The sequence below is a fragment of the Hesperophylax consimilis genome, chromosome 12, assembly GCF_061612785.1.
Source record: "Hesperophylax consimilis isolate HC1 chromosome 12, BYU_Hcon_1.0, whole genome shotgun sequence".
Classification (NCBI taxonomy): domain Eukaryota; kingdom Metazoa; phylum Arthropoda; class Insecta; order Trichoptera; family Limnephilidae; genus Hesperophylax; species Hesperophylax consimilis.
In genome coordinates this window covers 18,091,237-18,114,607 of record NC_142847.1, presented here as the reverse complement: position 1 = coordinate 18,114,607, position 23,371 = coordinate 18,091,237, and the positions used below count along the sequence as shown (strand labels likewise).

The window sequence follows — 23,371 nt, the reverse complement described above, 5'->3', positions numbered from 1 at the left end:
GAGTACCTATTCAATTTCATATATACCTAGGTTACATATTTTTTGATTATGTACACTTTTTTATGGACCCTATGGACAATTTTTTTTTTTTTCCAAAACTGATTTATGAATTTATATTACAATAATAACTTTGCAGTAGGTGGCGTCACCATCACAGATAGGCAGGGCCGATAAATTGCCGCTGAAACCTAACAGTCCTAGAGATTATATTACATAAAAAACGGCGCTACACAAAAATACAAATCATTCAAATATTATTGATAACAGTGACCTACGTAGGCGTCTACTTTGTTTGACCGTGGCCGACAAAATTTTCCCTAAATCAGGTTTTATTAGGAACAAACAAGGGAAGAAGTCAGTTATTAAGTAAGTGTGTTACTAAATATTCAAAATTCATTTTATCTATCTATATAAACAAACATTCGTTTGTTTAAAATCTTAAGTCCCCAAAAGCTCATTGAATTTTTGATACAACGTTGCATTCGAATACGCGTGTTCTTTTATATATTACAGGGTTTTCCAATAAGAGGTGTTATATTGATATTCAATCGTAAAAGATCAATGGTTTCGTTGCTTGTGTGGCACGTAGCGCCGTCTTGTTGAAATTAAACGTTGTCCAGATCAATACCTTCCAATTCCGGCCAAAAAATTCATTACTCATCCCTCGATAGCGCAATCCATTCACCGTAACTGTTGATCCAGCCTCATTTTCGAAAAAGTAAAGTTCTATGACTCCGCCGGACCATAAACCGCACCAAACAGTCACACGTTGAGGATAGAGAGGCTTTTCAACAATAACTCTTGGGTTTTCCGAGCCCCAGATGCGACAATTTTGCTTGTTGACGAAGCCACCGAGGTGAAAATGGGCCTCGTCACTCAAGATGATTTGCATTTGATTCACTCAAGTGAATTTTAATAATTTCAGTGCGTTGTTGAAGCGTGTATCGTTCCATTTTTATTAATGGCGTAGTTTCTACTTGTCAAATGTCAAAAAATGACAGTTTCAAAAGTAACATCTACCGAAATAGCGGGCTAATCAAAATAACACCTCTTATTGTCACCTGCGACAGGTAAAAACATGTTTTTAAACAGCGCCATCTGTTGGACGTAAAAGCAACACGCGCTATTGTTCTCTATCTGCACAGACAGAATGAGCCACAGCATCATTCATAAAGTTTTTTTATAAAATTTGGTTCTTGTCGTCGTTTGAACAAGCGTAATATTACAATACGTAAGTACCTACATATTATATGTAAACTAAATAACATTTAGGTAAAATTAGCGCAATGTTTACCATCGTAAACCTAATAAGCCCTGGAAGGAGAAATAGGGTGATTTTGTATAAATGACATTGTAGCCAAATCTAGCATTATTCTATGAATTTTTTAAATGATTTATACGCATATTTGTATAAAATGAAAAATTTTATTTTTATGTTTTTAATTTAATTATAATGGCTTTTTGGGTATTTGACGTAAGCAGGAAGTTTTCCATGGGCCTAAAAAGCCCTGGACAGAGCATTAGGTCCGATTTTGTTGGCATTGAAGCCAAATCTAGAGTGAGGGGAAATTACCTTGCAGCCATCTTTTATGACTCACTTTTGAACTGATTTGTATGCAAAGTGGTGCATAATGAACTGTTATTATTTTGTTAATGCAGTGATAACGGCCAATGCTTTGTTGGTGTATTTGATGAGATAAGGAGTGGGATAGGTACATTAAAAATGTTAGTAGGTTTTGCCATTCTTCATACATTTTCCCCTCGCGCCTTTGAATTGTTCTCGAATTGCAATGTCCAGCGTTTTTAGGTCCCTGGTATTATCATATATTTGCCCCCTCCAACACCCCCCCCCCCCCAGAGCTTTAAATTGTTCTCGAATAGCTCCGTCCTCGGCCTTTTAGGTTCATGTTCACCATGATCAATTAGATACCTAGGTTTTTTCTAAAGACTTCAAAACGTGATCGGCAGGGAGAATCTATAGTATGTACCAGTGAATTTGTTTGTTTGGTGTGATGTTAACGGTTCGTTCATTCCGAAGCGTGTCCGTCTAGGTTAAACATTAGTTTACAGTGATAAATTGTGCAAAATAAAATCGTCAAATTCAGCGTCAGTAAGTTTTAAAACAAAGGTGGCCACACAGCGTGCGGCCCGCTGGGTGTCTACTTGTGTTCATATTTATGCTCTATCATTGGATGAAAGCACATACCTAACAGATTTTTATCAGGTTGTTGAAGTCCATTTGAACAAATAGAAGAATTAGCGGCACTGTATCAACTTAAGGACACTACTTGATCACGAGATTTTGGAGGAAAGCTCCTCACGAGGAGCTGTTACATCGACGTTGAATCGTTTTTTGTTACAACTCAACAACTTATCGGGTTTAACAACAGATTGTGCTCCAGGAATGGTTGGGAAACACGAAGGTTTAGTAAAATTTGTTGAAAATGAAGCTTGCAAAGTTGGTAATACTTCGATGCATTGAATTTTCATTGCATTATTCATTAGGAGAATTTATGTTCGAAGTACCTTAAAATGGACCATGTCATGAAGGTGGTCATCAAAACAGTGAACCTTATTAAGTCGAAGGGTCAACCCCTTCACCGTCAGTTCCAAGAGTTTCTTAAGTCTTTGGATTCACAGTATGATGACATGTTACATTTTTTGCAGAACTAAGATGGCTGACCTGTGCCAAAATGTTGAAAACAGTTTTTGATTTGAAGCAAGAAATATAATCATTCTTCGCAAGCAAGTCAAAAAGTATCCCAGAATTTGAAGACAAGGTTAGTTAGCGACTTTGCCCTTCTGGTCGATATAGTTAGCCATCTAAATGTTGATAATACTCATCTACAAGGTCATAACATCAACTAATTAATAACATGTGTGATATTATTTCCGCATTCAAAATGAAACTCGGGCTTTGAGAACACCAGTTAAGGACAAAAATCTTCACTCACTTTCCTACATTGTTATTGCAGCCAGACATCACACAAATGGCGGCGGATAAATACGCTTTGTTGATATCCGACTTGAACCTGGAATTTGAAAACCGATTGCACGAATTGATTGCATTTTAAAAAGCATTGTGTGCTTTTCGCTGCATTTGCAACGCCATTCTCCGTAGACGTGAATTTACTGCCACGAATTTTACAAATGGAACATTGTGAAATGTGTTAGAAGTTCAGGTTGGTTTTGAAGAGTTTTACAAAACATATTTGGACAAGGAGAAATATCCTGCATTTTACACTCATGCTCTATCGGTGATTTCGCTATTTGGAAACACTTATGAAGCATATTAAATCTCAAATGAGAACACGAATCACTGATAAGCATTTGGAAAAGTGTTTGCGTGTAGCAACATAATCAATCGTTATCAACATTGATGCACTTTGTTCTGACAAAATAAATCAGACGTCTCACTAAAATTTATTATATTTTGTTTTTTTTTAATTATGATTTTTTGTGTGGCCTAACTCTAATCTAATAAATATGTTTGATTCTCATTTTTGTTATATCTTCTAAAAAAACAACATATTCCTTGTTTGCTTTGAATAATAAAGGAAAATTGCTTGTACGGCCCGGTAGGAAATCTCATTTCTAAAATCTGGCCGGGCTGCTGAAAAGGCTAAAGAAAATATTATTTTTGTCATGTGTAATAACAGAAGGATCAGTGGGGTCACGAGCCGATCTGCATTTGAATGCACGTACCTTCTTACCTCCAAAAATCTTTCTAACGTCTAGCCGGTTTTGACAATAAGGTGGGTGGTTTATTTATGATATTGACATTGACAAGAACATACCTGTCCATATATTACAATGTTGATTGTACGAGGTGTCCGCCATCCGGGGGCAAAGTGCACTAACTTCTAATATGAAGGTAGAAGTAAAAAAAGATAAATAAGTTTTTTTCCAAATTCGATCGTATTTTTCATACATTTTTTCATTACCTGCATTTAGGGTTGCCATCGGTCCGGGTTTCCCCGGATTTGTCCTAGTTTAGAAGGCGTCCGGGGAGCGTCCGGGCGGGGTTTCATTTGTAGTCCGGGTTTAAAAATTTAAAATCTTGGGCCGCCCTCCACACACGGACTGTGCCTGCCTGCCGCGACGAACCAAAATTATTTGACGAGTGGGTGAATTTAAAGGCTTTTAGTCAAAACCTAACTGAACAAGATAAGCTTTTAAATTCAAATCAACTTTGGGTACAGTTTTTTAAAACACCAAATGCGAATTTATATACCGAATTTGCTGAAAATTGCACAGTATTTTTATTGCATTCCGGCTCATAATGTCAACGTGGAGAGAATATTCTAATTAATTTCACAACAATGGACAGTAGAAAGAACTTTACTAAACGTAGAAACAATCTCGTCAGTAATTAAAATTAAATTCAATTTCCAAGAATACAGCTGCATTGATTTTTACAAATTCCTTTTAAAAAGGAAAGATATTCTAAAAGCTATCGGAAAGAGTGATAAATACAAAAAAACTGAAAAGTAAAAGGCAAGAGGCTGAGGAAAAATCTTTAATAGCTAGATAATAAAATAATGTACTTACGAGTGCTATAATTTGTATTCATTTTTGTAGTTAATGTTATGATTGTTTTTATTACGTAAAAGAAACGTAGAATTTTTATTATTTCATAGATTTCTTGAAATTACAATTGTTATGTTTTTTTACAACCATACTAGGCTAATGCCCGTGAAGGTAATATGGCTGTTGATTAAAATTTAAGGTGATATAAATGAGAATAGTTTTGGATATTTTATGTTTAAAAAAATTAATAATGTAACTTACATTCCAGTAAGTCTAAACTTTAAAAAGGGTCAGTTTTGTTGCTTAAGATTTAAGAAGACTGAATTTAATACATATTATGTTAAGAGGTATTTTGTTGTGTAAATGGCTGCTGATACAAATTTAAAGAAGATAATTATTATTCAGTTAAAAGAGTTACCTCAAAAATTGTAAGACTGAATACTAAAATGGTCTCAGGATTTTTAAGATTTTTGTTTAAAAATTTAATTGAATTTTGTTAAGTTTAATATTTTAATAAGGTTTAGTTTTCATAACAGAGTATATTAATATTTTTCGTTTTATTTTAAGAATGAAAAAATTCTAACTGATTATGAAAACAATGTGTAACAAACTGTAATAAGATTCTGTTTTGTTGGATACATTTAAAATTATGATAAAAGGTGACAAAATTCAATTTTAAGGTCTGAAAATTGTAAAAGGGCGCAATTTCCCTGTGAGAGGTCCATTGCAAAAAGGGTGCCTTAGTACATATCGGCGTTAGCTCAGGTGGTAGAAGGTGAGGTCATGATCATCAGGGGTCAGGTCAGCTTCTGCTTTTACACGGGGAACTGATTAACAAACAAACCACTTCGAATTCGTCAAAGGAAACGCATTAATGGGGTATGATGGTATATTCACAAAGCACAATTACAAACAGGTACACAAATGAGATGGGTCATTTACATCCTAAATATCCCTAGCGTTTCGTTAGGAACAATCTCTCTTGTTAATTTAGGTTCTGGCTGGCAAGCGTGGGTGTAGGCATAGATCAAGTCACAAAAGGCACATAAAAGGTAAAGATAGTTAGTCCGCTTACATGAATCTGTAGTAGGTTTCGCGTACATGATGAACCACAAAAGGAGGGTTATCTTCCGTACTGTACGCGCTATTACGCGTACATTTCTCCATGGTGAGTAGGCACAGCGATTAGGTACAGGCTTTGAAAATACTTGTACAATGCGGCCGTTTATTTAGGCGCGCAAACACGGCGTCCTCGTTGATAGCGGAACGGACATGTAGGCAGGGCCAAAGTTAGATTGTGAGTGTGGCGTTGGTGGTTTGAATGCCGGCGAGTGTGGCGTGGAGCAGTTTTACCAACTTGGCCGTGCGCGAGGCAGGTGCGCGCGCACAGTGACAATGGTAACAACTCACCGCTTACTAATTTGAATTCGCGGGAGTTTTGAACGTGTCCGATTCGTTACGTGACACATCCCCGCCCGCCCGAGAAAAAGCAACGTGGCAATGAAGCAATAGGCTCAAGAATCCTCTTTTACTTACAACATGCCACTGGCTTGCGAGAGCGAGAGAGAGAGAGATTGTTGGGTGTGCTAGCTAATTGATGACAAACATAAAACACATAGTGACATGACAAGACAAGACAAAATACAGTAACATATGACATGACAAGACAGACAGAACATAGTAACATATGACATGACATGACATGACATGACAAGACAAGACAAAACACAGTGACATTTGAAAGAGAGAGAAAAAAAATGACTCTAAGTTTATCATTGGTCCGGGAAGCTAAGATTTGCGAAGCGTAGTTTGTTTGCGTAGTGGGTCGGAGTTTGCGTAGCACTTGTTATTTTCACTAACACATGACCCTTTGAGATTACACTCAAATGAACACTAGGGTCTTGGAAAAGAACACGGTGTGGAACTTTGTTGTTGCGGAGGGGTTCCACTATCACAGAGGTCAAAATAGGTGCTTCAGGTTTGTAGAGGTGCCAGAGTGGGTCCATGCTGGTAGTAAGCAAGGTTGTACTGGTTATTAAAGCGTGCAGGGCTGCGAGTAACATAGGTTGGTGCCAAATGGAGGTTGGTGGTGAGTATGCACAAACGGCATTTGGTGGGTCTGCATGAACGGCGACTGGTTGGTCTGCATGTTTTAGTATTTGCAAGACAGTGCTTGTGTCAGTGCTTGATGGAGCAAAAGACAACTGTTGATTTGGCAGGAACGGACAACTAACCTGGAGCTGACATGCTCGGAGGTTGTTGTTTGGAAAGTGTCATTATATTGTGAGACAACTTGTTCGAAACTGCACAAACGGCTCACACTTGATTGAGTTGAGTGTGGTCGGGTGCTTTTTATATAACGAGGCTGAAGAGAGGGGACCTCCGTGACGGTAGTGAAGGCGGCAATGAAGAGGGCTCAGCTGGTGATGAGAGAGGCTGCTGGGCTTCTTTTTAGTCCAGGGGTGAATTATTATTAGAACAAAATTCTTGAAGTTTACCTGCCTGGTAGACCAATGATGCAAAAATGGTTGGAGAGAAACAAATGTGCCTTGGGTAGAAGAAAGAGATTTGCTTGCCAGAAACCAGAGAAAGAGAAAGATAGAGATGTTCCTAACTAGTTGATATTTTACAAATGTGAAAAAAAATATGTTTTCGTATCAAGAGGTGACTCTGTATAGTCCATTCAGTGCAATAGTACTGAATACAAATCCACTGATACAAGAACATGTTTGTGCAGTGAGACAAAAAATAACTTCTTTGAAAGCAATTGACCTTTCATGGTCAATGTCATCGCTAAAGCGGTAACAACGTAAGGTTTTCAAGGAAGAAAACGTAGTGAATATATTTCATTGAAGGGTGAAGGGATGATGGAAGAGGGGGTGAGAAAAAAGATTCGTGGATGAGGTTTGTCCTATTTGACAGACGATAAGCCAATGCTTATCGTACTATTTCCAAATCCGTGAATAATTTTAACAATATGTACATGGTGAAAGTGATGACGAAAGAAGATGTTTGAGTACAGAAATCTGCTGAAAACTGGCTAGAGTCCGGATTCGATCTTCAAGAGAGAGCGAAATATATTTGACAGCAGGTTTCCCGACTCATTATATTTACAAGAAGGTGTGATGAAACATAACATACAACATAATACAATTCTAGTCTTTCATGTGTATTGGATGAAAGACTAGGGGTCGATTTAATCTTCTACAAATTTGTGAGAAAATGACAGACCCTTGTTCAAATTTCACAAACCTGGGAGTTTTCTTATTCGTTTCCCAGACGACGAGTTAGGTGTTTTTGTGTCATGTCCCGATTGACCTCCTACGACACGATACCTCATAATCAAAAGTGAAGCCGATGATTAGTCCATGGTCAATGGATAGTAGATAGTTCTTGGGTTTAGTTACAAGAAATCTACAGGCATCAGTTCAACCAAAATTTGCTGAATGCACAGCTTCAATGTTATTTTTTTTTTTTTTAAATTCTTCCAAGAGGGAAATTTCCTGCTGTTTGGCAAGTTTAACAAAAGTGTCAAATATTTTAAAAATAACAAGACGTATCCGGGTAAAATGATCTACGTCAGGTAGTTCAAGTGTAAACAGGTGGCAATCTTAATTAAGAAAGGCCAATTGATATTATATCGTTCACACGAATCACGGTAAGTATTATGACGTCTTCACGTATCATGTAAGAATTTGAACGATTTTGAAAAAAAAGGTCGAGCCTAGTATTGCAAGGGTGTAAGACAGTAGGTATTTATATCAAAACATTGAGACAAATTACCTATTCGCTGTATTGGCGAAAGAATTAAGTGATTATGACGAGCTTCTCGTATAGCGTTGGATTTTATAACGTTCGCACGTATCATGGTGGATTTTATAACGATCTCTCGTATCATGGTGGATTTTATAACGATCTCTCGTATCATGGTGGAAGACAAATTTACGTTCAAGTTGATAAAGAAGTTTCCATTTCAATACAGACGGCATATGAACAAAATACACAATAAACATACTCGGTGATGTCGATAGTTATTGGTACCAGCATAATGCAAAAGTAACATGACAAGCAGATACAATTGTACAAGACATGTGGTGTGATGGTAGTAATTACTTACACAGCGCACAAATATAGCGAAAGAGACCTATTGGTTTTACTTACTCTTTGCTTACAATATACTGTGATGACACAACCAAAAGTTGAGTTTACACGGTAAGTGATGACATAATACAAGGCATATGTGAACAATAATTTTTATACAAGACAAAAAAATAATATATATATAGCAAAGGGGGCCTGTTTGGCTTTACATATTCTTTGCTTATAATATAAAGGTTTGTAGTGGTTTATTTAAGACCTGATTGGGTTTTACCTACTTAAAATGACCAAACAAAATGAGCAAGGGAACACGCTTGGTGTTACCAATTGCCACAAACACGAATGTTGTGAACTTTACATGTTATACATTTTTATATACAAAAAGGAGGGCACCTTGAGACACAGGATAACTTAATATGAGTGACCTGGCTTGGTGTATTTTAACAAGGCAAATTAATGTCATTCAAGACAAAAAAGTGCGACAAAATAACAGATTTGGGTCAGGAAGTTGAGATCCTATGATTTTACATACTCAATGTGACCGAAAGGTGTTATGCATGGTACAATGTTATTGATTAGGAAGACAAATGCAATTTGTTTTTCTTTACAACAACTATTTTCAGAAATGACGTGTCAATGTCAAATTCTGAAAAAAGACAAGAGCAAATGGGGTAGTTGAGCGCCATTCAATTTTGGGAAAACTGAAAAAACTTTAACATGGTAATTGTAACTTATATTTGTTACACCTGTGTAACTTGAATCAAATGACGATACCGAACTGGAATTACACACGCATTTTGATTACAAATTACAGGGGTAGAACATTCACCTCAATTGGGTGCATGTTGCAAAAAAAGGTCATTGTTTTTATACGATGGAACCCATTAGAACAAATATGAAGGACAATAGAAAGAACAAGAGCAAAAAAATATAATGATATGTCAAGAAAACTTGGTGTTACAGTATTGGCCTCGTTAAATTAATGATACCAAGAAATATAATTGATAAGTTTTATTCTTTAAAACACACATCACTGGTAACAAAACAACGACCCTCGAATTCCTTAATTATTTCATGGTTGTTATTGATCCGTTATTTAGAGAGAGAAGAGGAAGAGAATGGGCTTGCAAACCTATTTATAAACTAATTCATTTGAATGTATTGGTGTATATATAATCACAATTATTGCCCAATTATTTAGGGGAGACATCTGTCGGATATTTCAATTACTCAATACAGATACATGTGGCATTTTCGTTGGTTTGATTCTTGGCTAAAGTCTGAACATGCTGCCAGGGGACGGAAGAATTTATTTTTTTTACACATAAACAAAAAATAATTTTTTAAAAATAACCATAATATAAAAAAAAATAATTTGAAAAATAAACATAATATAAATATGGACAAATTAATTTGAAAAACAATCATGAGATGAATATGAACAAAAAGTTCTAAAATAAGAGAATCATAATATGAACAAGTTAATTCGATGTTCCTAGGTCATCCTTCAGGTAGGTTGCTAATTCTTCTCCGTCTTATGACTGCTAGCAAAATTTTGATGGTCCAAGGTCATCCTTCAGGTAGGTTGCTAATTCTTCTCCTTTTTATGACTGCTAGCAAAAATTTGATGGTCCAAGGTCATCCTTCAGGTAGGTTGTTGATTTTTCTCTTGTTTATGACTGCAGGAACTTATTTATTCAGTCCGGGGGGTACATCGGGCGTCCCTGTAGCAATGCTTGAATCCCTTTCCATGGGTAATAAACATATTTTGCTGATAGGTCTCTTAAATGTTCCTTGTGCGGTTTTGAGGGTAACCACCCGCACTTTCCCGTCAGCTCCAGGGTGAGTAGCTAGGATCCTGGCTAGTTTCCACATATTAGGCGGCAGGTTGTCCTCCTTTAGTATGACCATGTCGTCCCTTTCAACAGTCCTGAGGCCCTTGTCTTCCTTCCATTTGGTACGTCTTTGTAATTCTGCAAGATATTCCAGTTTCCACCTGCACCAAAATGTTTGAATCAGTGCATTTAATTTTTGATATTGATTCAATCGATTATATTGTATCTCCCGAACATCCTTCTCAGAGATAGAAGCTATCCCTCCGCCAATCAGGAAATGATTTGGAGTCAAAGGATTCAGGTCAGTCGGATCGTTGGACAGAGGAGTGAGCGGACGTGAATTTAAACAGCATTCTACCTGACACAATAAAGTATATAATTGTTCAAAGGTTAAACTTGAATTATCGGTTATTCTTTTTAAATGATATTTGGCGGATTTCACTGCTGCTTCCCAGAGTCCAGCGAAATTCGGTGACCGTGGTGGAATAAATCCCCACAGTATTGACAAATCAGCTAAATATTTTTGAATCTTGTCATCAGATTTCTTTAACTTATCATACAATTCTCTCAGTTGATTATATGCTCCCTTAAAATTGGTCGCATTATCTGAATATATTTTAAAGGGTTTGCCCCTCCGCGCAATGAAACGTTTTAAACAATTTAAAAAGTTGTCAGTGGTGAGGTCTGTTACCAGTTCCAAATGCACAGCTTTCGTTGAGAAACAAACAAAAATGCATAAATAAGATTTCACCAATGGAGCCTTCCTGGTGATACCGCTTTTCATCATGATAGGACCTGCGTAATCAATCCCGGTAACCTCGAACGGCCTGCTAGGTGTTATTCTGTTTTCCGGCAAGTCACCCATGATAACTTGACTGGTTACTGGATTTTTTCTGAAACATACTATACATTTATGTAATATTTGCTTAACAGTGGTTTTTCCGGCAATCGGCCAGAACTGTAATCTCACTAGAGATAACAAAGTTTGTGTCCCTGCATGTAAATGTACATAATGAAGATGTCGAATAATTAATTCTGTTAACTTATTATTTTTTGGTAAAATTATTGGGTGTCGTTGCTGGTATGATAAATGTTTCGCCTTTGTTAGCCTGCCCCCGACACAAATTAATCCATTATTTATAAATGGATTAAGCGACAAAATAACGCTACGTTTATCCAGTGAACATTTATTACTCAAAGCCCTGAACTCATCCTTAAAATGGTAGCGTTGAATTATTGCTATTAGACGATGCAATGTATTGTCCAGCTCCGGCACGCTTAACCTCCCGGTTAATTTACAGTTTTTTGTGTTACAATTATTAAAGAAACGCAATATATATGCAGTTACTCTCTTTAGCTTGTTGAGAGAGGAAAATTTTGAAAAGATGTCCCACTCCGTGACATTAGTAGACACGCATACCGCCTTGGTTTTTATCTCTGGAGGATTTATACAGGAATTTTCTGGCTTCGGCCAGTGATCGGCCTCTCTTATTAGCCAATCCGGACCCTTCCACCAAATATCTGCTTGTAATAGTTTGTTTGCTGTAACTCCTCTTGATAAAATATCAGCGGCGTTTTCCTGCGATGAAACATGTCGCCAATGGGCGGGATCGCCGGCCTCTTGTATCTCGGCAACCCTGTTGGCCACAAAGGTATTCCATCTAGCTGGCTGTCCTCTTATCCAGCATAGTGCGATGGTAGAGTCACACCAGAAGTATGTATCCACCTCAACCATGTTGAGTGCTTCTTTGATGTTTTTTAATAATTTCGTTAACAGCACCGCACCACAAAGTTCCAATTTTGGCAGGGATATGTTTTTTAATGGCGCTATCCTGGACCTGGAAGATATTAACTGAGAGTGCATCTTACCCTCGGCGTCCCTGGATACTAGATACGCACAGGCTCCGTAGGCCTTTTCTGATGCGTCGCAAAAACCATGGATTTGTAGGCTGTTTTGACCCCACAAGATTCTTCTCTTTATTTTCAACAGGTTTATTTGAGATAAATTTTTCATGTAATTTTCCCAATCTTTTAATATTCCCTCGGGTATTTCTTCGTCCCAGGAAGTCTTAGATTTCCATAATCTCTGCATAATTAGTTTTGCTACAACCGTTACTGGTCCTAGCAGTCCTAAAGGATCGAACGTTGAGGCGATACTTGACAATATCCGCCGTTTGCTTTGTACGGTACATACTGGTTTTTTCACTACATATGAAAAGTAATCAAACTCACTGTTCCAGATTAATCCTAGTATTTTTTCTTCTTGGGGTTCTTTAGATATCAATCCTTGCATATCTTGACCTGGTTCGGAAGATAATTCTGCCACGTTCGATCTCCATTTTCTTAGATTCATCCCTGCAGATTTTAGTAAACTGATTACCTGTTGTTTTAGAAGGTGGCACGATTCAACGTCATTTCCTCCCGTTAATAGGTCGTCCATGTAAAAGTCATTTTCAATGACATTGCTTGCTATAGGAAATGAAAGTCTATTTTCAATACCTATTTGCTTCAGGCATCTTGTCGCCAGGAAAGATGACGGTCCTAATCCATAAGTCACTGTCCTTAGCTTGTAATGCTTCAAATCCTCATCCTGTGAAAAGCGCCAAACAATTTTCTGTAGATTGCGGTCGCTTTCCTGCACGTTTATCTGACGGTACATTTTCTCTATGTCCGCAGTTATGACTACAGGATGTTTTCTGAAATGTAAAATTTGCATATTTAAATCCTTTTGTATGTTAGGTCCGACCATCAGAGCATCATTAAGGGAAATACCAGAAGATGTTTTTGCCGATCCATCGAACACCACGCGAACTTTAGTAGTGGTGCTTGACTCCTTCATCACCGCATGATGTGGTAAAAAATATGATCTCGCATCGCATTCGGATTTTTGGCACTCTTCCATATGACCCAATTGTAAATATTCTCTCATAAACATGCTATATTGACATTTCAATTCTTTATTGGTGGAAAATTTTCTTTCCAATGTATGAAACCTTTTTTCAGCCATTGACAAAGAACTCCCTAGTTGGTCTATACAAGGGCGGGTTGGTAAGGCTACCGTAAATCTGCCCTCCGTGTCTCTACTATGACACTCTGTAAAGTTGACTTCGCAAGCCTTTTCTTCAAAATTCTGAGGTTTCATGGCATCCACCTCTTCTAGTTTCCAGAATCTTTCCATCTGGTTACCTATTTTATTAATGGCTAGATTACAATTAATTGATACTGGCCTTGTTTTAGTGATGATGTCGATCGCTCCGGAAACAATCCAACCGAGTTCAGTCCTTTGAATAGTTGGCCCGCCCTCCGTTAAGCGTATTCGATCATTATTCATTATTTCCCAAAAAACTTCCGCACCCAACAGGATGTCAATTGGAGACGTGACATTGAAATCCTTATCCGCTAGTTGCAAGCCAGATGGGATCTTCAACTCTTGTTTCCTGAAGGTCATTTGGGGTAGGTCGGTTGTTATAGCCTGCAATACTAAACAAGAAATTTTCTTATTATAATCACTATTCACTGCTAACATGTCAATTGTAACTCTTCGATTGATATGTGTGATGCGATTTTGTATTCCAGACACCGGCATATTTATTTTTTCTGTTTTTAATTTTAATTTTTTTGCAAAACTCTCTCTTATGAAATTCGATTGGGCGCCTGAATCCAATAATACCCTCGCTTTGTGTAAACGGTTGTCGCTACCTACGATATTCACGATCGCTGTAGATAATAAAATTATCTTTTCATTTTTATTTAACACCGTATGATTTGCCACTGATGTCGAGCTGTGTGCCTCTTCATTTGTGTTTTCACTATTTAATTCATTAACATGTATCAAAGTATTATGTTGATCACTTGCACAGATTTTACATTTGAATTTATTTTTGCAATCTTGTGTAAAATGTCCTACCCTCAAACATTTGAAACAGGCTCGGGCCTTTCTTAAAAATTCTAATCTTCCCTGGATATTTAATTTGAGAAATTTTTTACAATAATACACTGGATGATTTTCTTTACATAGGATGCATCCGTGTTTGGTTGCTATCAATGAGACAGACAAATCTTTCTTGCGATCATCACGTGTTGTAACATTCTTGTAGGTAGGCCTTTTTTCTTGCAAATTTGTGAACTCCAGTACCTCAACACGTTTGGTTAGACATGTAATAAATTCTTTCAAAGTTGGGAGTGCACCATCTATTGGCTGCTCTTCCCAAAATCTACGAGTTGATCCATCTAATTTATTAGATATTAAATAAATCATAATCGCGTCCCAGGAATCAACATGTAATCCTAGATTTTTTAACGCTTCTAAATTTATATTAGCCTGATCAATAATATGCCTTAACGCGACTGGACATTCTTGTTTCATATCTTTTAACTGAAATAAAGATGCAACATGCCTATGAACTATTATTTTTTTATTCGCGTAACGTTCCTGCAGTATCTGCCACGCAGATTCGTAATTGTCGTGCGATATGGTCAAGGAGGCAATCAATTTAGCTGCGTCTTTTTTAAGGCACGATTGTAAATAAAAGAATTTTTGAGAATTGTTTAACATATTATTTTGATGAACCAATGCTTTAAAAGTCTCAGCGAATTTAGCATACTCAGTAATTTCACCATGAAATTCAATAAGTTTCAAAGTTGGTAATTTAATTTCACATTTTTCATGATTTACTGAATTCAATAAACCTTTTGCTAATGCAAGTACAGAGAAATATTGATTTTCAAAGGATTCACGTTGACTTACGTGTTCTGCCTCGTCATCCGAAAGTTCTTCGATTTGAGATTGAATTTTTTCAAAGTCATCTAACAATTTTTCGACCTTTTGATAACGTAATTCTAGTTCCGTTTTATCGAGTGTCTTTAAAATATCATTAAACCTTGTCAATTTCGCTTTCAAAATTCCACGCTTGTTGATTAACGGCTTTAACTTTTCCATCTTTAATGGCAAATAATAAACAATTTAACTTTTAACCTCAAACAACTGACAGTTTACGAATGAAAACACGGCGATGTTAGCAAAAAATGCTTGTTAGTGCCAGGGCTGACAACCTTTTAAATCAGAACAACCACTGAACCACTCACCACTGACAACTTTTTAAATCAGAAATTCGCTGAAATTATTTTGTAGCGAGATTTTACCCGGTAATTTTGAATATTCGCGTGAATTATTTTTAATTAAATAAATCCAATGACAAAACTCTTACAATTGAGATGCTCATTTAACAATAATCGTATCAATTTGCAATGTAGGTAGCTATTAAAATTTTATGCAACTGAAAAATCAGAAACAACAATAATTTTTTTTAATCTTTGTTGCATATTTAAATATTTCATTTGGGATAATTTGAAATAGGAAGGATTCGGGATTCGGTCACAGTTTTGATAGGATGGCGTTGAGATACTTATCTGATGATGATCTGCATCTTCTTGGTTTTTTGCTGGTTCATATTTCGGCTTTCTGGTGCACGATGCGGCTCGATTGGACCATATGTTACAGTAATGGCCTCGCTAAATTAATGATACCAAGAAATATAATTGATAAGTTTTATTCTTTAAAACACACATCACTGGTAACAAAACAACGACCCTCGAATTCCTTAATTATTTCATGGTTGTTATTGATCCGTTATTTAGAGAGAGAAGAGGAAGAGAATGGGCTTGCAAACCTATTTATAAACTAATTCATTTGAATGTATTGGTGTATATATAATCACAATTATTGCCCAATTATTTAGGGGAGACATCTGTCGGATATTTCAATTACTCAATACAGATACATGTGGCATTTTCGTTGGTTTGATTCTTGGCTAAAGTCTGAACACTTGGTGTGTTGGGAACAGGGAATGGAGAACATTTTCGAGTATCGCGCGTACCCAAAAATACAAACCGACATTGAGGAGGTGTCTCTTTTCCGAAATGATCAGTTTCAAAAAAGGTGTGTACATGAGAAAAAGTGAAACGTGAGAAAAAGAATAGTAACAAAAGTTTATATACAAAGAAATAGTGTACCGAGGTCAAGGTTACAATTGACACTTATTGTACCTTGTCGTGTAAGATTTACTTACAACAAACCATAATGGATGATTAACTTATGAAAATCAAGAACATTGTGGTTAAAAAGGCTAATGATTTCAACAAAAAACGAATAACACTTTGGTAGACGGCTTGTGAGATCAATAGTAGAAGTCATAGATAGTTGTTTAAGCAAAGTTTGTAGTGTATGGCAGTGGTTGTTTCTGCCAATGAGGTACAAACGTAGGGACAGGAGTGATGGTTTCTATTGTTTCCATATTTCCAGCCTTGACAATGTCCTTTATGTGGTAGTTGCCTATGTGTTTACCAGAAATGTCGGACAGGGTGTACACCAAATCTGAGATTTTTCTCAGTACTTTAGCCTTGATAAAGCGGGGTGCCAATTTGGCAGAGAAGTACATGGCACCTTGTGACAATGTGTTATTTCTTCTCCAGACAATATCCTCTTTATTAAAAGTGACATGTTTCCTGCGTAAGTTGTATCTGTCCGCACTTTTTTGGTGGGCCAGTAATAAAGCGTCTGTTACTTCGCTGTAGATAGCAGAGAGTTCTTCTAAGCGGTGGGCATATGTTTCTACAGGGTCTTCAGATGAGGGGACCGATGATGGAAAATCAATATTCCAATGTAGAGAGCCGTGAACAATTTGTTCCATGCCGTGTTTGAGGAAGAATGGGGTGTAACCGGTCGTAAGATTTACCGTGTTGTTTATAGCTGCTTGAATTTTTTCCAAGTTTTTACACCAAGTGCGTTGGTCTTTATCGACTAGGATAGCCAGGGCAGTATTGATGTTTTGGTTATAACGCTCTACAGTGTTGTTCTGTGGTGTGTAGAGAGTATTATAAAAAATGTCCTTTATGCCGTATTTGGACAGGAGCTCCTTAAATTCGGTTGCGATGAACTGTTTTCCGTTATCCACAATAATTGTACGGGGGGTTCCGTAAGGTATAAATATGTGTTTTTCCAAAAGGCTTACGACTGCAGATGCGGTGGCTCTTTTTAAACGGAAAATCCAACAATATTTGGTGAAAATGTCCACTACACTGAGTATATGCATGTGTCCAGCATAACTTCTGGGGAAAGGTCCAATAAGATCCATTGACAGTGATTGCAGTGGTCTATCGGCGCGTTTGGGTTTACCCATAAGACCAGCAGGGGGTGCAGTGCTGTGTTTATAAGCTTTGCAAGTGTCGCATTTAGAAATATAATTTCGCACTTGTTTGAAAAGACCGGGCCAATAATATTTCAAGGATATTTTCTTATATGTCTTGAAGGTTCCGGGGTGTATGGATTCCGGGGCACTGTGGTTGTTGAATATTATTTGTTCTCTTTCTTCAGGAGGAACAACCAGTTTCCAGGCATGGTCTTCGAGAATAGACAAAGGAGGTTTGCAATTACGGTACAATTGTCCTTCTTTTATGATAAAATTGGGAAACTGTTGAGGAGAGTTAATGCAACCGTTGAATATCTTTAGATACCAGGTGTCCTTAGTGGAAGAAATGGGAGCAGTTGGTTCGGTGTTTAGGAGAGCAAGCTCGATTCTTGAGAGTGCATCAGGTACAATGTTGTCGGCACCTTTGCGGTGTATGACATCGAAAGTGTATTGAGACAAGCGTGATGACCAACGAGCGAGTCTACCGGATGGATTGTTCAAGGAGATTAGCCATTTTAGGCTGCTGTGGTCAGTAATTACAGTGAATTTGCTGCCGTCTATGTATCCTCGAAAGTGGTGAATAGAATCCATTACTGCCAGTAACTCTTTTTCCGTTATTCCGTAGTTCTTTTCGTGTTTGTTTAAACTTCGGGAAAAGTAAGCTACAGGGTGTTCTCCATCGGGAAATTCCTGAGTTAGTACTCCGCCGATTCCAACATTAGAAGCGTCAGTATGGAGCGTGAAAGGAAGTGTGAAATCAGGGCAGTTCAGCACAGGTGCTGTTTGTAGAGCAGATTTCAAAGTGATGAAGGCTTTTTCGGTTTCAGGAGACCATAAGAAATTACTGATGCCTTTGCGCGTACCAGTGATTTTGTTGAGGGGTGCTGCAATGTTGGAGAAGTCTTTGATGAATCTTCTATAATAACCGGCCAGTCCTAGAAAACCTTTGACTTCTTTTGCGTTTTTGGGTCTGGGGAAATTTGCCATGGCTTCGACTTTAGCTGGGTCCGTTCTCAGACCTTTTTCGTCGATAATAAAGCCTAAATAACGCAAGCGGGACTTGCAGAATTCTGATTTCTTCAAGTTGATGGTGAGACCGGCGAGCTTGAGTTGTTGGAAGACTTTTTCCAGCATTTCAATGTGTTTTTCGAAAGTGTCAGTTATGATGATGAGATCGTCTAGGTAACAGAATAAGTTATTATCCGATTCTGGGCCGAATAACTTGTCCATTAACCTTTGTAGTTCGGCAGGGCTGTTTTTGAGGCCGAATGGTAACCTTTTGAAGTGGAACATACCTCTACCTGGTATGACAAACGCAGTTTTTTCACAAGATGCAGCATCTAATGGTATTTGCCAAAAAGCTTTGCTTAGATCAATTGAGGATATAAACTTGGCGTTTCGTAGTTTGTCGAGGATGGCGTGAACAAATGGAAGTGGATAGGCGTCAGCCTCAGTGCAAGCATTAAGCCTTCTACTGTCGATGCAGAATCGTGCAGAGCCGTCCTTTTTTGATACAAGTAGAGTTGGGTTGGTCCAGGCGCTTCTACTAGGAACTACAACGCCTAAACTCAACATTTCGTCTAACTCTTTTTCCAATTGTTTAAGTTTCTGGGGAGCTAGGTTATAGTACCTTTGTTTGATGGGTGGTCCATTGGTTTTGATGTGGTGTTCGACTAGGTTAGTTAGACCTAAACCGCATTTTTCGAAGGATATTGATTCGAATTTGTTGATTATCCTTTTTAATTGTTGTGACTGAGCAGAACTTAGATTTTCGTAAGGTATTACTGTACGAATTTCACTGACTTGTGTGGAGTGACAGGTGTTGTTGCAAGTGTTAAATACCTGGGGGGCGACATTAAAGGCCTTCCAGAAGTCTACACCGAGGATAAAGTTCTGGGTTATTGAAGGAATCACTAAGAAGTTGATTGTGATTGTTTTGTTTCCGCAACTGACAGGTAGTGGTAGAGAACCTGTGACAGTTTGTGCTGTGTTGTCTGCGGTTGTGACGTGTGTAGAATGCATCTTGATTCTAAATCCGCAATTGACGAAAGGTATGTGTGCATTATTGCCGAGGCAACTAATAGATGCGCCACTATCCATAAGTCCCGAAAAGGTGACATTATTGACGGAGAATTGAGCATAGGGTCTTCCGTCTTGAGCTTCTTTGCAACTAACAGTTGAAAGATGTAAGGCCTGGTTGAAGTATTTTACGTGTCTTAACCACTCTATCCATTCCTTAGGCCTTGGAGTGAAATGGATTCCCGAGAGGTTGGGTATTAGTTTTTTTGTTTCTTGTTTACCCAATTTGGAGGGGGTTTCGAAAAGTCCGGTGGAGGTTTGACAACTTTATTGGGAGCGTGTAATCTCTCGTAATTGTGTCTTGATTTTTTGAAAATTTCTCGTAGATTGTCACGAGGTGGAGAGCGGTTTTGGGAAGAATGCCTCTTAGGTGCTCTGGTGTCTCGGGGTTCTTGGAGGTTAGCTTGCTTAAAACAAGTAGTTTGAGAATGACCGGTTTTCTTGCAGAATGAGCAGGTTTTTCTTTCATTATATTCTGGTTTGATACCAGAGGATCTGCTTGGTTTGGTGATTTCGTTTGCATCGTTATAGTCTTTTCTTCTGTTTTGGTATGTTTCCAATAGAAGGCAAACGTCGTTGAGTTGGTTTATGCTGAGGATTTTTTGTGAAGTAATGATGTTCTCATATTTATGGAGGAGACCATCGATTATAATCGGCAGCAGTTCGTTGTCCGAAACAGGTGAAGAGAGCCTGGCGTTTATGAATTCAGCTCTTTGCATGTAGTTGGCAGCTGATTCATTTGAAAGTTGCTTGATTGCAAACAGTGACAGTTTTATTTTGTGTTGGGCTTCCTTTTTTCCAAAACTGCTGATGAGGGCTGATTTTAGTTTGGGCCAAGAATCTGCCCTTTTTTTCTGTGATTTATGCCACGAGAGCAATTCGGGTGCAATGAGATCGATAAAGTTGCGATGTAGGATCTCTATGGGAATTCCTCTGACTTGGGCAGTTTCTTCTATTCTGTCAATAAAATTTTCCACATCGGTGCGACCGTTGAATTTAATTTTCCAGGATGATAGGTCGTAACTTTTGTTTTGTGGAATGACCGGTGCTGGTATGTTTTTTGACTCAGGTGGTACTGGTGTAATTATTTTTGCTTCCACTGGTTCGGGGCAATAAAAACGTAAATTCCTGATGTATTTCTTGTTGAAGTACAAGGCGTAATTTATAAGCGACTTCCTTGATTTGTCAGTTGGCGACAGGTCTCTTTTACGAAGAGCTTGTAGTAATGTTTCTCTTTTTGATTGGAAAATGTTGGTGATTACACCAAATGTAGTTTCTGTAGGTACAGTGGGTGAGTCCATTTTGAAGGTTTGCTTGATGTTTGAAGAAGGAAGATGGTTGTGTTCCGGAATTTTTTGAAGTGTTTTGAAATTTGAAAATTTGGCCAGGACTTTGCTTTGTAAAACTGTGTTTTTTAGTTTCACTTGTCACTTTCACTTGTTGAGAAGAAAAATTGGCCAGGACTTTGCTTTGTAAAACTGTGTTTTTTAGTTTCACTGGTCACTTTCACTTGTTGAGAAGAAAAATTGGCCAGGACTTTGCTTTGTAAAACTGTGTTTTTTAGTTTCACTAGTCACTTTCATTTGTTGAGAAGAAAAATTGGCCAGGACTTTGCTTTGTAAAACTGTGTTTTTTAGTTTCACTAGTCACTTTCACTTGTTGAGAAGAAAAATTGGCCAGGACTTACTGATTTGAAATTGAGGATGTTGAAGAAAAGGAATGAATTTAATTTCACTTTTCACGTCACTTGTTGTAAGGTTAAAACTTGTCGAAGGCACTTGGAGGGTTAACACTCGTCGAAGGCACTTGGAAGGTTAACACTCGTATTTGCACACTAGAGGAAAAAACAGTTGTACCTATAATTTATTAGGAATAAATGTATAATTAGTGTTGAGACAAACCCGTGTTTTTATTTACACTAGTTGAAGGAAGGTGATTTGTTGGTAATGTTCGCTATGTGAAAGGGAACATTACGGTTTTAAAATGGGCGTTGAAAAAAAAAATAAACAAACACGAATTCGTGATGTTTATTGGTTGTTGAGAAACAAAAACAACTCTGTTGTGTTTGTTTGTAGTTGTCGTGAGTGTTCACGATACGCGGCAAGGTGTGAGCACGCGCGGCCGCCATTTTGTGAACCCAGTTTTTTGCGAGCGCGCCAAAAAAAACGGTTTGTGGACATTTGCTAAGGAAATCACATGTTGTTACAAGAATAATGTACATGAATAGAATTTCAATTGACGAACACGAGGTAGTCTATTGTTGGCTTATGAAGGGATGACAAAAAAAAAATTGCCCCATGTTCGGCGACAGTGTAAAAGGGCGCAATTTCCCTGTGAGAGGTCCATTGCAAAAAGGGTGCCTTAGTACATATCGGCGTTAGCTCAGGTGGTAGAAGGTGAGGTCATGATCATCAGGGGTCAGGTCAGCTTCTGCTTTTACACGGGGAACTGATTAACAAACAAACCACTTCGAATTCGTCAAAGGAAACGCATTAATGGGGTATGATGGTATATTCACAAAGCACAATTACAAACAGGTACACAAATGAGATGGGTCATTTACATCCTAAATATCCCTAGCGTTTCGTTAGGAACAATCTCTCTTGTTAATTTAGGTTCTGGCTGGCAAGCGTGGGTGTAGGCATAGATCAAGTCACAAAAGGCACATAAAAGGTAAAGATAGTTAGTCCGCTTACATGAATCTGTAGTAGGTTTTGCGTACATGATGAACCACAAAAGGAGGGTTATCTTCCGTACTGTACGCGCTATTACGCGTACATTTCTCCATGGTGAGTAGGCACAGCGATTAGGTACAGGCTTTGAAAATACTTGTACAATGCGGCCGTTTATTTAGGCGCGCAAACACGGCGTCCTCGTTGATAGCGGAACGGACATGTAGGCAGGGCCAAAGCTAGATTGTGAGTGTGGCGTTGGTGGTTTGAATGCCGGCGAGTGTGGCGTGGAGCAGTTTTACCAACTTGGCCGTGCGCGAGGCAGGTGCGCGCGCACAGTGACAATGGTAACAACTCACCGCTTACTAATTTGTGTCCGATTCGTTACGTGACAAAATAAATAAAAAGGTGATTTATGACATTTTAAACTGTTTTTATTACACTGACTATTTAAAAAAACCTGTTGACATGTCCGGGTTATGGGCTCTAAAATCCGGGGTTTTCACGCCTCTTGTCCTGGTTGCCAAATTTTAGAGATGGCAACCCTACCTGCATTCAGGTTTTTTCCTTGAAAACTATCTTAAAATTTTTAGTTTTTTTTACTTATAAGTAAATACCATCATGTAGAATTACGTCCCGAATGTAGTGCCTTTACCCCCGGATACCTTATTTATATCATTTTCCATGATACTATACTTATCATTTTAATCTGTATAATTACTGTATCGTATCGCGAATCCGAAATCGGACGCGTCAGTTGGGTTACGTGAATGTCCATAATATGCCGAGCGCCGAAGCGAACAGATCTGTAAAGTGACTCAATTGTATTTCGTTCGATTTTTAAAAGTGCAGTTGTAAAAAAAGACTTTCTCGGGATATCACTTCAACCCGGTACGTACTTACATAAATACTTAATCCATAGATAAATCTATATTTAGATTTATATAGGTAGGTACTGTTGACTGTTATT

General features: G+C 37.9%; 2 protein-coding genes across 6 annotated transcripts in view; one reads left to right on the top strand and one right to left on the bottom strand.

The window, feature by feature from the left end:
* LOC149419264 (cytochrome P450 9e2-like) overlaps positions 1 to 23,371 on the top strand; it is an 82,304-nt gene that overhangs the window by 37,074 nt on the left and 21,859 nt on the right. Inside the window, exon 1 of one of the 2 annotated variants that reach the window (XM_089638190.1) lies at positions 23,142 to 23,292. The exons of the other annotated variant lie outside the window; for it this stretch is intronic. The gene's annotated coding sequence lies outside the window, so the exon portion shown is untranslated. Of the gene's footprint in view, positions 1 to 23,141; positions 23,293 to 23,371 lie in introns of those variants that run through there. 2 annotated transcript variants of the gene reach the window in all.
* Positions 9,602 to 15,757, bottom strand: LOC149419266 (uncharacterized). Of its 4 annotated transcripts, none has more exons than XR_016302891.1 (2): positions 15,211 to 15,757; positions 9,602 to 11,366 (listed from the first exon to the last, which is right to left on the bottom strand). XR_016302891.1 is itself a non-coding variant. In XM_089638196.1 (2 exons), exons 1-2 carry the CDS (start codon positions 15,267 to 15,269, stop codon positions 10,318 to 10,320), a joined length of 366 nt encoding a protein of 121 aa, XP_089494322.1. In that variant the 5' UTR covers positions 15,270 to 15,745; the 3' UTR covers positions 9,603 to 10,317. The 4 variants fall into 4 exon arrangements, 1 of the variants encoding a protein (XP_089494322.1); XR_016302893.1 differs by lacking the exon at positions 15,211 to 15,757 and having other exon boundaries at positions 9,602 to 10,624; positions 11,215 to 12,166; XM_089638196.1 differs by having other exon boundaries at positions 9,603 to 10,624; positions 15,211 to 15,745.